This window comes from Salvelinus alpinus, chromosome 21 (genome assembly GCF_045679555.1).
Source record: "Salvelinus alpinus chromosome 21, SLU_Salpinus.1, whole genome shotgun sequence".
Classification (NCBI taxonomy): Eukaryota; Metazoa; Chordata; class Actinopteri; order Salmoniformes; family Salmonidae; genus Salvelinus; species Salvelinus alpinus.
This window is the reverse complement of record NC_092106.1, coordinates 30,066,120-30,079,858: the sequence shown is the minus strand read 5'-3', so window position 1 is coordinate 30,079,858 and position 13,739 is coordinate 30,066,120. Positions and strand designations below refer to the sequence as shown.

Here is a 13,739-nt window from a genome sequence, read left to right as displayed (position 1 = left end):
CATCACACCTAATGCATACAACACAGCTTTGGTGACACCCCTGTCTCAAAAACAAATGGTTTTGACTGCTTGCAACTTTTGGAAATAAAGCTTTTCCTCCCAACCGTGCCATCATGTAAAAATCAAAACTGTTATTCGCTATACTATATGTACTTGCATAGGAGGTTGAATCCCCTCTCCTAAAATTAATATATTAAGACAATGATGTCGATATATATTTTTTGTTCACGGTTATTGTCCATAATTGTCGGATACATGATTATATGATAATTGTGCCAGCACTAGTCTTAGGCTACTTTAATCAAATTGCATCCTATTTTCTGCATCAGTTTTTATTTAAAGGCTAGTTCCCCATAGCCAGTGTAGGTGGAGATAGAAGTGAATGTGGGAACCCCTAAATATCTGTCAATGTATTGGAATAGAAAATCATGTATATTGTCCCCTTGTGTATAGGCTGTAGAGAGACATTGTAGCCGGAATTGAAGAGTAAATAAACATTGTTGAAAATTACACATCTGTTCTTCAAATGACACGCCAGTTTCATTATTTATATATATACATATATTTTTTTTAAATAATAATACAAATACGTGTGTGTATATATATATATATATATATATATATATATATATATACACACACGTATTTGTATTATTATTTAAAAAAAATATATGTTTTATTCTGGACCCCGACATTGCATGTTCTGATATCTCTTAATTTCTTTATTTTTTATTTATTTGGGGATTTGTGTGTATCGTTTTGTATTGTTAGATATTACTGCACTTTTGGAGCTAGAAACATACGCATTTCGCTGCACCTGCGATAACATCTGCAAAATATGTGTACGGAACAAATAACATTTGATTTGACTTAGTGTATTGTATGTGTGAGGACAAAGTGTATGTCACATTATGTGGCTGTGAGAGACTTCCATTTAGGTGAATTAATTCACACCCGGGTTCCCCTCTACTCCGTGCACGGCGCGCACCCGTGAATGGAATCGATGATGGTCTATTTGCACTTCATCACTGAGTGATAACCGCCGCTTTTATTTAATGTTGGACCGACCGATTCATTACATTGGGTATCAAATTGTCTATTGGAGCTAACACAACATATTTATTTATATTATACGAGTCTCACAGAGTAATGAGGGAGCTTTTGTGTATTGCCCTACACGCATGGCTTGCTATAGGTGCACTTTTCTGAACTCCAAAAAGGATATATGTGGATGTGCTTGAGATCATAAAACATTTGGTTTACAGATTCTGGGTGTTGTAAGACATTCTTTAATGTTGCCATATTATTGGGTCTATTGTAAAACCTCCTATTATTTGATATCTAAAACAGAAGGATTCAGGGTTGAGGGTTGAAAAGTGTAGTTAGCCCATCTCGGTAGATTGTGTAGAGTTGGCCCTTATCTGTAGATTTCAAAAATAGTATCCCTCTCGCACTCATTTCGAGAATTAAAGTAGCCTAGCCTGGAGTTTACAGTCGTTCCCCTAAACCATGACGTGTGCTTTAATTTAAAGAAGAGGGGAAAGAGAGAGAAAACGTTAGAGGGAGAAGGAAAGAGAGAGTGCACGCGTCTGAAATAATTTCTAATATGTCAAAAAACATTGATTGCGCTCTAATAATCGATTAACCGTGACCAGCGTTTTATGAGCGAGTAAAGTTACAATTCTGATCAGACAAAACCTACTATAAACCAGACACCATGTCTCTTTATAGTTAAAGTGTTGTCCAATTTGTTCTCCCTGAAGATAGGATACACTCGAAGCCTAAAATAGGACCATATCGAAGAATCAGACGCCTATGTGAGAACATGTTGGTGCTTTTGATTACGCAATCATGCCTCTTCTCTGTGTATTTGCTGTTGGTGTCGAATACAGACATCCGAAAGTGCATAAACGCAGCAGCGCATGTTGTTTCATTTGCGTACTACCCCAGAAACCTCGTCCCTCCCTCCTCTTTCTGTCTGACTGGCACACATTCGGGACCGCATCCTGTTTGCTGGCTGGATTATACTGGAGGTGTGAATATACAGCGAGGAGGGGGAGCAGGGGACTCATGATAGCCTAGCAGATGTGTACCAACCGGTTACAGGGCGCCCCCTGACACCACCTGTTCCACATCACCGTTTTATGTACACTGATCACATGGCAGAACTTGACAACGAGGTCACTGTACAATTTCTGTCCTACTTTAATGCACGCACATTTAACCCCCTGTGGCACCTGAGAGATTGAGCTTTTTCGTGATGTATCTCATTTCAACCTACATTTCTGACTCAAGCGTAAGTGTCGTGAAACAAACCAGAACAAATGCGCTGAATGTAGTATGGAAATCTGTCTCCCTCGCGCTCTCATTGGACCACTGCTCGCGTTATCAAGTACAGACATAGAGACGGAATTTTGTTTCTCAAGAATAGATCAGAAAAAAGTAAAGTTGCTCACTGATTAGTCAGTTCGCTTTTATGGAGCGTCGTCAGAAATACGATGACTCATTTTATTTTACCCTTGATGAAACCGTTAATATGACTCTTGGAGGTGGTGGATATTATTTAGCCTAATGATGGAAAAAAAGAACATGCTAGTGATTGAATAACCATGCCAGTGTTTATAAATTAAACGTTGTATAAATTATAACATATAAAGTATGTCCGAACTAATCGGCCAGAAGTAATCATCTACATTGATTCATTATGAGGTCAATTAAAACCAGGATGTGTCTCGAGGAAGAACCTTTTACTGCCTCCAATTTGGTTCTTAATGGCAACTGACAGAACAACAAAACGATAAGGGATGATGTCTTTATAGCTACTGTTATGCTGATGTAGATAATGATGGTAATAAGACTAACCAGGCCCACATGACTTGGTGTTGTCAGGCTAATTCTTGTGTTACTCCTAGCAATGGAAAGTAGAGAACACCCACTCAAAATGTAAATGCCGGTCTGGTTAGAATTTATGTTTATTCATGTAATGAACGCTCGGAATCAATTAGCAGACCCTGCCCGAAACGGCGAAATGAAAGCGGACAGGGGATGTGCGAATTGAATTGTTGCTCTTGTTGTATTTTTCTCACAATCCATTTCCGAGGGTTCCTTAGATAGAGATTGTGTGAGTCTAATTATCGCCCTCCATGCAATTAGCGACCAGAAGCCATCTCCAAACACAGTAGGCCTGGAAATGTGGTAAGGGGGCCACAACAAAGCTTGTCTTTGACGCCTTGGATCCACCTGTGATTTCTTTCACTGCATGCTTGTAGAATTGCCTCGCTCCAAGTCGCCACTGTAGCAGCCTACTGTATAGGCTATAGCTGATACAGTAGCTTAAGCCTAGGCTTAATTATTTAATGTTACCAGACCGGTGTGTCCGTTATACTACTGTAATGAAACAACCGGGAGCAGGTCTCGAACGAGCATGCTTTTGCGGCACAGTCGATAGCGCGCAAAAGCATGCTCGTGAGACAGAGTCGATTTCCGCGCATATAAACCCAGGGTCGTTACACTACTATAACTCGGCCTACACTTTGGCGCCAAAAGGGTAGCATAAAAGTTTATTTGGTTGTTCTTTTCTACAGCTGCTCCCATGTTGCTTACAGATCTGTTCCCCCCTCGATAAGCAAACACCAGGCTTGAATCACCCCCCCCCCCAATCCGGCAGAAACACCATTACTGAGCGCCTTTGAATTCTGCATCATCCGCATCTAATTTTGTTTATAAGAGTGAAATTACTTCCGCACTTTATTTTAAGCGGCTTTAGAAAGTTGATAGTTCTCAAGAGTCGAGGACCCAGTGATAACTGCCCACAGTATACACATTTTGTTGGTTGCACATTTTTATTCCTGCGGTAAAAACCTTTTTTTTTTTTTACAATGTGATTTACAGCTGATTTACAATCTGGGTGGTCTGACCAAATGATACCAGTGTCCGTTCCAGAACATGCAAACAGCAGAAAAAGAGAAAAGAGAGATCATGGAAAGACAGGATGGGACAGAGGGAAATCCCTCTTTAATACTACTTCCTGGTTCAGATGACCAGACAAATAATGTTGCAGTAGGATTGAATATCACAATCAAGTGGACAAACAATCTAACATTTCTGACTTATTCCTGCTCCAATCATCTCTCCACCTGCTCCATTTCTATAAAGGCCTACTCCTTCCCTTTATCTATCTCATTCTCTCTTTCCCTGCCTGTCTTTTGAAGTCGTTAGGGTCCTGTGGTCATCAGAGGTCTTCTGGGCCCAGCCCATGCATGCATGCATGCACCCCCCCCCCCCCCCCCACACACACACACAAACACACGTCCTGCGGGATAAACGTACGTTACCACCTGTCTTTGTGACCCTGAGTCAACACTGGTAGTGTTACCGCCACTGACTACCACGCCTCACATCCTCACACACACACACACACACATCCTCACACACACACACACCACCACCATCCGTATCAACCCTACTGTCCTACAATCAACCCCCACACCAGAGTGTGGGACCCCCAGTGAGACATCCTCCTAACACCCCACAGACAGTGCTGGCCCAGCCCCAAACCTCCAGGGGTTGTGTAGCTGAGAGGAAGCCCAGCGTCCTGGGGAGAAGTCACAGAGAGTTCTTCAGAGATGGGAAATTACACATGGAAATGGTCATCCAAACATCAAACTCATCCCAAAGAGTTGGTGTGTTATTCACTTTTCTCCCATCATACAGCAGAAGAATGGTCCTTCCATCTCACAAGTTTATCCCAAATTTGTCACACATTGTCATGACCAACCTTGTGACAACCTATTTGCAATGTGACGATGTGACAGCGTGATGTGGTAGCAGTTTGCTCCTATCACCAGCAGGGTAGAGGCCCATCATTGTACAAGGTACTACACTCTGTCCTCCATATGTCACTCTGCCCCAGCCTCCTTCCCCTCTTTCCCAGAATGGAGAGCTGCTCCTGGGCTGAGGCTGAAGCTGAGGCCTGGGCCTGGTTCGGCCAAAGTGGAGCAGGATGACCCAAAACTGGACACCAGCCCTGAGTCAGAATCTGACACCGCCAGCTCCTCAAACTTCTGGATGACCATCCGTACAGATCGGAAGGGCATGTCTCTGCGCCAGCGACCCCCACCAGCTCCAGTAGGCCCTCTATAGTCGGATGCTCGGCTGAGAAAGACGTGGGGTGGAGGGGGTAGGCCACAGTGGAGCCTCAGCCTGCCCTGGCCCAGCCCCAGAGCGGGACGTACCCCAGCATGGCTGAAGCGAGTGGGTAGGGTGGCCAGGTGCTCCTGGGTCAGAGGGTTGTGGAAGCTCAGCGCCCCTCCACCCATGTTGAGGAACAGCCCTAGGGTCTTGATCTGGGGTGGCACGACACGTAAGGGCTCCCGACGGTTATCATACACAGTGGAGAAGGACAAGCCCCGCCTTTCCAGCCACCAGCCGCAAGCATCGTCCAATGAGCTCACTCCTGTATGGAAAATAGGAAAGGTGGTTGCTTTCTGTGTCACAAAGAAGACATCATGGGAAATTATGTCTTCAAATATTGTGCCAATAAACTTTGCAATGTCACCATGAAATAGGATAGTCTGTATGCCTGACTGTTTTTGCACTCAACAACGCTACTTAGTTGTTGCCTTAGTTGGCCTGAATAAAAACATGTTGATTGGAGTAGAGACAGACTGGCACCCACACACCCACAGTGTTTCCCCAATATGTATTTATCAGCGGCGGTGCGTGGCCGCCACAATTCTTTTTTCTTCATATAGTTATATACACGCTACCATTCAAAACATTTGGGGTTCTTAGAAATGTCCTTGTTTTTGAAAGAAAAACACATTTTTTGTCCATTAAAATAACATTGATCAGAAATACAGTGTAGACATTGTTAATGTTGTAAATGACTATTGTAGCTGGAAACGGCTGATTTTTAATTGAATATCTACATAGGCGTACAGAGGTCCATTATCAGCAACCATCACTCCTGTGTTCCAATGGCACGTTGTGTTAGCTAATCCAAGTTTATCATTTTAAAAGGCTAATTGATCATTAGAAAACCCTTTTGAAATTATGTTAGCACAGATGAAAACTGTTGTTCTGATTAAAGAAGCAATAAAACTGGCCATCTTTAGACTAGTTGAGTATCTGGAGCATCAGCATTTGTGGGCTCAATTACAGGCTCAAAATGGCTAGAAACAAAGACCTTTCTTCTGAAACTCGTCAGTCTATTCTTGTTCTGAGAAATGAAGGCTAGAAATTTCCAAGAAACTGAAGATTTCGTACAACGCTGTGTACTACTCCCTTCACAGAACAGAGCAAACTGGCCCTAACCAGAATAGAAAGAGTAGTGGGAGGCCAAGTACATTAGAGTGTCTAGTTTGAGAAACAGACGCCTCACAAGTCCTCAACTGGCAGCTTCATTAAATAGTACCCGCAAAACACCAGTCTCAACGTCAACAGTGAAGGGGCGACTCCGAGATGCTGGCCTTCTAAGCAGAGTTGCAAAGAAAAAGCCATATCTCAGACTGGCCAATAAAAATAAAACATTAAGATGGGCAAAAGAACACATACACTGGACAGAGGAACTCAGCCTAGAAGGCCAGCATCCCAGAGTCGCCTCTTCACAGTTGACGTTGAGACTGGTGTTTTGCGGGTACTATTTAATGAAGCTGCCAGTACGCCTATGTAGATATTCCATAAAAAATCTGCCGTTTCCAGTTACAATAGTCATTTACAACATTAACAATGTCTACACTGTATTTCTGATCAATTTGATGTTATTTTAATGGACAGAAAATGTGCCTTTATTTCAAAAACAAGGACATTTTTAAGTGACCCCGAACTTTTGAACGGTAGTGTATGTGTATGTTTTATTATAATGTATACAGGGCTCTCTGGTAAAATAGATGTTTAATCTCAATGTGACTCTCTGTTTAAATAAAGGTTAAATAATTACAAAAATATATATATTGTAATGTTTTTGCAGACAGTATTGTAATAAAACTCAGTTTTTGGTTTATTATCTTTGACATAGCAGTGGGGGCTTTGTCCTTGAGGAAATCTAAAGGACAAAATACTCAAAGAGCAAATTTTCCATAACCTGTAGGTAGGACTAAGGTCTGAACAGACAGTTCAGGGCTTCTGTAAGGAACACAATACATGGACTATAATTGGCATGTAGGTTTCTCACTTATGGGTGGAACATATTAGGATATGGGGGAGAGGAATGGGCAGGGCAAATTAAATACTGTAGTATATACACTATAGTAATTACTGTAGTGTTTTTGCAGACAGTAGTATTTTTGCGAACATTACTGTAGTATTTAATGTAGTGTTTGTGGTCTGTAGTACACCGTAGTATTTACTATAGTATTTTACAGTATACTACACCCTTCTGTAGTAAGTACTACACATAATAGAGATATACTACAGTGTGTAGTATAGTATTCTACAGTATAGTACAGTTTACTACTGAATTCTATAGAAAGTACTGTAGTATTCTATAGTAAACTGTAGTATTTTTCATGTGAGATAGGCATGAGTGAGCAATAATATGTGAAATACCAATGCGGTTCCCATCCCGTATTACCTGGCTAAGTATCCCTATTCCCTAAGTACAGCTCTGTCCACAGTGCCAGTCATCATGGTCAACAACCACTAATAGGTATTTGGCCTGACTCCCTACAGTTAATGATGAAGCTGCACATTTCTGTCATATTTAATGCAAATCAACAGATTGTTTATGGTTTGTTGCTGGGCTAAATTATTAAAGTTTTCTCTTGTTTACAGAGAGCCGATGTCCATATGCCTTGTAAGCCAAAATTAAATTGTTCAATAAAAAATGCAATTGTTTAGTGGTTCAGGCAAGCGCTGGGATATCCCTGCAGACATCCTGTTCACCACTTGGTGGCACCACAGAGCAGAGTTGAAGGATGTGAATAAACTTTATGTAGGACAGAGCCTGTGTCCTGTGTGCAGGTGCATTTGCACAAGACTGCCTGTATGTATTCGTAGGCTACAACCGCCACATGATTGTGTAAGAAATGTAGCCCATGGAAATTCATATTTATCTCCATCAGTAGGAATTTATCAGCATGCCAGAGGCTAAGAGTACTATTATCAAAGCAGGGATTTGTACTTGTTCTGCCACTACCAGTAAATCATGGCCAGGTGAATTAGGGTGCACTTCCTCACCTATCCTGTAGAGGGTGCTGTTGCAGACATCCACCTCCCAGTAGAACTGACCCCTGACGATGACCACGTCCCCACACACCTGAGGGAGGGGCTGGGGGGCAGACTCCTGGGATTCAGTGCTCGTTACTGACCCTGTGACCCTGTTTCCATGATGGCGAGAGGGTAGTGGCGGAGGGCTTGGTCCGTGGAAGGTCACAGTGAGAGAAGAGGTGGAGAGATGGAGGGATGGAGCAGCAGCAGAGGGGTCCAGGGTGAATGTCAGACCTGGGAAGGGAGAGATGAAGACGAAAGAGCAGGTGAAACCTGATTTCCTCTAATCAGGGGCATTGCAATTAATAACATTTGTATTTTTACTCTTCTTCTACACAGTATATCAAGACATCCTTGGATAAAGAGTCTTGCATTGGACTCACTGACCTGAGACAGACTGTTCCATCTCCTCCTCTCGTAGGTCTATAGTACCCTCCAGTGGTGAGCCTGCATCCATGGATACGCAGAGAGAAAAGAGAAACAGACAACACAGTTGGCGCCATTTAAAGCCTTACTCAGTAAAGCATGTAGGGAAGTAAGCCTGCCAGATTCTCCTTAACCCACTTCATTCTCCCTTTCCCATGAGGCCTGCCAGTATTCAGAGGAACTAGAAGCCCAACACCGTGAAGAGTAACAGCAACAACAATAACTGCCTGGCATGTCTCCCAGTTTAAACCTTGAGCTCACAAAATGTGTCTAACCTAGACTAACTGTCAAGGTGCCATTTCACTCACCATATGCAGCAGTGATCTGGTCCGTGACATCCTCTTTGTCTCTGCGGAATGGATTCCTCTGCATGTGGGATTAGTGGAGGTGGGGCGGGAAGGAATGGGAAGGTGTGTTAGGGAGGCTTAAGTCACTGGGTCACTTGGAAGGTGTGACCTGTATGCATCCAAAGATTGAATAGGGCAATGGGAGAAGATTGTGCTTCCATAAGGCTTGTGTGCCTCTCACTTGTCTAAAACAAAGATGAAATAAGCCTACCTATCCAACATGAAAAGAAAAGAACAAGCTTAGTTACCTGTGAGAAGGCCTTCATCCCTCCTTCCGCCTGGTCCCCAGCACTACTGGCTGTCCACCCAGGGGTCAGGGTGGGGTCAGGGGGCAGGCAACAGGTGGCAGAAGCCCACTCCCAGCATGGCAGCTCCACAGGGTAGCGACAGCAAGGGCACAGCACGGCACACACAGGCGTACTGGTAGAGCGGTGGTGGGCAGAACAGGTGCCACCGCGGGAAGCATGGCACACACCGTCCCCTTCCTCATCCAGTACACATTGCCCTGCCCCCTCTACACATCGCCCTGCCCCTTCTTCACCTCCTACACAGCGCCCACACAGGGTATGGGAGCATGGCAGGAGAAGGGCAACGTCAAAACCACGCCTACAGGACGGGCATAGAGAAGATTTAGCCAAATCATGATGACCCTCCTCTTCTCCCTTCTCTTCCTCTTCCGCCTCTTTTTCCTCCTCTTCTTCCTCACCCTGCTGCTTGTCGTTCTTTTGTTGTGTTCCGTCAAGACGGGGTGGTGTCCTACGCATTATTGGCAGATGAAAAGTTGAGTTGAATGCATTTATAGCTCAATATCATATGACATTTGTCATATTTTTTTTGCCTTCGACAAAGCAAAGGTCAGCATAGTGAACCTGTATCTACAGTCGACATGTACTGTCGATAATTCAGTAGTAAGGGGGCCATCCCTGAATCAAGTCTTTAACCATTACAGTATTCAGAGAGCCTTGCCTTGGCCAACACGAAGGACACACGCTCTCCTATCCTCCTTAGAAATACACAATGAGGAGAGATCCCCCACTGTACAAAGATATCCTTTTCTAGTAGATTTCAAAAGAGATTTTTCCTCAACAGGTCACAAAGATATCCAACTCTGGTAAATCAAAGATCCTCTTCTTTGACAGATCAAAGATGTCCCCCAAACAGATGGATGATGGATGACACAGCAGGCTGCATTCACACGGAGTGAGATGTTAGAGCTAGACATATTTCTGTCCTTTCTTCTGCCTCACTTTTGCTGTTCTATCTATCTCCCTATGCTGATGTTGAGCATGCTGTGCTACGTAGGTTGGCAAGACAGACAGAGGAAAAGAAAATAAATAAAACAGAGAAAGAGAAAGGCAAATAGGAGAAAGAGAGAGAGAGAGCAACAGCCATAGAAGAGAGCAGGCTTTTATTAGACACTCATTGCTTGCCGTTGCCATGGTAATGGGCTTCCATAAAGACGTCAGTAAAGCCGGCCCACTGAATGAACACACACACACACACACACACACACACACACACACACACACACACACACACACACACACACACACACACACACACACACACACACACACACACACACACACACACACACACACTAGTGATTCATGTAATGGTCACACGCAGACACTCATAGACACTAATTTGTCATGCTAACCTTTTCCTTTCTGTTTCCCTCTCTCCGTGTCTCGTCCTGTACTACGTGGATTCTCTGAAAGGGGTTTTGCTACATGATGTGAATTTAAAGATCTGACCCAGCTCTATCACCGTGGTTACACTTTCTGTCTGTCTCCATATGGGCTGGTGGGGTCATTGTTCCCCGGGCCACTCCACAACACTAGGACCAGGTTGGGGTCAGCTAAAAGTGGGCTTCTGGGGTGAAAGGGTGCAGGACGGAGGAGGGGTAGGAAGTAGGAGGAGGAAAGAGGGGAAGCAGGAGGATAAAGAGGGAGCTCAGTTGGTAGAGCATGGCGCTTGCAACACCAGTATAGTGGATTTGATTTCCGGGACCACCTGTAAGTAAAAATATATGCCCCTATTTGGATAAAAGTGTTTACAAAATGGTATATATTATTATATATACTGTATATTATAGGAGGACTACTGCGGCTGGGCAGAGAGATAGGGGGCTTATCTCTCCACTGAACTATTTCTAGTGTCTTTCACTCTAAACGCCAAGCACTGATTTTAATCCAATCTTGATATCAGCATAATTCACAGTGTGTGTGGCAGGAGTTGGAGTAGATAATGTAGGTGGCATGAGAGTGCTCAGTGCTGACCAAACCTGCACGCAGTTGTCACGTTCGTCGTACAGAGCGGACCAAGGCGCAGCGTGAGCTGAGTTCCACATACTTTATTATATAGTGAAACTACCAAAACCATAAACAAACATAAAACGAACGTGAAAGCCGTAGTGCTAAACACACTAACACAAACAATATCCCACAACCCAGGTGGGAACAATGGAGAACTTAAGTATGATCCCCAATTAGAGACAACAAACATCAGCTGCCTCTAATTGGGAACCATACCAAGACCACCAACATAGAAGTGAAAAGACTAGAACACCCCCTAGTCACGCCCTGACCTACAACACCATAGAGAACCAGGGGCTCTCTATGGTCAGGGCGTGACAGCAGTATGCATGTCCAAAGGCCATTTCTTAGCAAGCAAAATCCAGTGTGGTAGATTAGGCTATAGCCTCGATACATTCAGATACATTATCAATATCCTAGGGATTAGATTATCTATTAACCCATGAAAGGGAATTGAGTTTGCCTAGGCCTACTCACAGGCATAATGACAATGTAGGAAATAGATTGTCAAACGATAATCATATTATTTTATCTTTTTTGAGCTAAAAGAAAACCGGTTTGTCTTGTTCTATTCAGATTTGTTTTCCTGTGCACGTATCCCGTTTCATACCGCTTTTGGGAGAGTTCTCAGGGGGACATGTTCAATTGTTTCGCTTATGTGTGCACCGTAGACAGGGGGACGGCCAGCCGTGGAATATAAGAGACTTTAATCCTTTATAACGGTGTCACAAACTCCTATGATTTCCCTCCTGGATTAAATGGAACATGGGGACGAGCATCATGGAATAAAAGGCTGCTATTGAGGGGCGTCATGCGCACAGGAGCGAGTTATGGCTTTAAGCAGTGGGTATCCAACTGCGCTTTGCAATAGGCCTATCATCATGAGATACTAATACACATGCAATGTGAATTATTTATGTTTTTGTTATCAGCGTGGTTTATTAGACCCCTCAAGTGATGATATATTAGTAGAATAAGTATATGCATGGTGAAAATTTGACCTTTACTGAAAATGTGACACACTAACATAACATGTGACATACAAAGGGGAATTGTGTGCATTATTCATTGACATGCATTTCTTTATTGGAATACACTACATTACCAAATGTATGTGGACACTTGCTGGTCGAACGTCTCATTCCAAAATCATGGGCATTAATATGGAGTTTGCTGCTATAACAGCCTCCACTCTTCTGGGAAGGATTTCCACTAGATGTTGGAACATTGCTGCGGGGACTGGCTTCCATTCAGCCACAAGAGCATTAGTGAGGTCAGCACTGATGTTGGCCGATTAGGCCTGGCTTGCAGTCGGTGTTCCAATTCATCCCAAAGGTGTTCGATGGGGTTGTCAGGGCTCTGTGCAGGCCAGTCAAGTCCTTCCACACCGATCTCGACAAACCATTTCTGTATGGACCTTGCTTTGTGCACAGGGGTATTGTCATGCTGAAACAGGAAAGGGCCTTCCCCCAACTGTTGCCAAAGAATCGTGTAAAATGTCATTGTATGCTGTAGCGTTAAGATTTCCATTCACTGGAACTAAGGAGCTCGAACCATGAAAAACAGCCCCAGACCATTATTCTTCCTCCACCAATCTTTACAGTTGGCACTATGCATTCGGGCAGATAGCATTCTCCTGGCATCCACCAAACTCAGATTCGTGCTTCGGACTGCCAGATGGTGAAGCGTGATCTATCGCTCCATAGAACGTTTCCACTGCTCCAGAGTCCAATGGCGGTAAGCTTTAAACCACTCCAGCTGACGCTTGGCATTGCGCATGATGATCTTAGGCTTGTGTGCGGCTGTTCGGCCATGGAAATCCATTTAATAAAGCTCCTGATGAACAGTTCTTGAGTTGACATTGCTTCCAGTGGCAGTTTGGAACTCGGTAGTGAGTGTTGCAACCAAAGACAGACGATTTTTACGCGCTTCAGCACTCAGTGGTTCAGTTCTGTGGGCTTGGATGGCCTATCACTTAACAGCTGAACAGGTTGCTCCTGGACATTTCCACTTAACAATAACAGCACTTACAGTTGACCAGGGCAGCTCTAGCGAGGCAGAAATTTGACAAACGGATTTGTGGGAAAGGTGGCATCCTATGACTGTGCCACATAGAAAGTCACTGAGCTATTCAGTAAGGCCTATCTACTGACAATGTTTGGAGATTTCATGGCTGCGTGCTTGATTTTATACACCTGTCAGCAACGGGTGTGGCTGAAATAGCCGAATCTACTAATGTGAAGGGGCGTCCACATACTTTTGTATATATATTGTGTGTATTTTAAAATGTACCCCAATACATATTTTAGGCATCTGACTGATGATCTTTCCTTTGTGCAAAACAATAAACATGTTTAAGGAGAAATATACACATCAGTTTCATAGTAAATATTCTATTTGGTATAATTGTTTTTGTCCAATTTTGTCTTATCCTTTTAAG

The 13,739-nt window shown here is 43.5% G+C and overlaps 1 protein-coding gene across 1 annotated transcript; it reads right to left on the bottom strand.

Moving 5' to 3' along the window:
* Positions 1-3,802: 3,802 nt before the first annotated feature.
* LOC139548211 (uncharacterized) lies at positions 3,803-10,387 on the bottom strand. Its single transcript, XM_071357721.1, has 5 exons — positions 9,230-10,387; positions 8,943-9,000; positions 8,596-8,655; positions 8,179-8,442; positions 3,803-5,455 (listed from the first exon to the last, which is right to left on the bottom strand). The coding sequence occupies exons 1-5, from the start codon at positions 9,743-9,745 to the stop codon at positions 4,899-4,901; spliced, it is 1,455 nt and encodes a 484-aa protein (XP_071213822.1). The 5' UTR covers positions 9,746-10,387; the 3' UTR covers positions 3,803-4,898.
* Between the last annotated feature and the right edge of the window lie 3,352 nt (positions 10,388-13,739).

Excerpts from the sequence above, each read along its gene's own strand:
- LOC139548211 (XM_071357721.1), bottom strand. The coding sequence starts at position 9,745 with ATGCGTAGGACACCACCCCGTCTTGACGGAACACAACAAAAGAACGAC. Across the intron at positions 9,001-9,229 it reads GGATGAAGGCCTTCTCACAG|AGGAATCCATTCCGCAGAGA; the intron begins GTAACTAAGCTT and ends TCCCACATGCAG. Across the intron at positions 5,456-8,178 it reads CAGCACCCTCTACAGGATAG|GAGTGAGCTCATTGGACGAT; the intron begins GTGAGGAAGTGC and ends TTTTCCATACAG.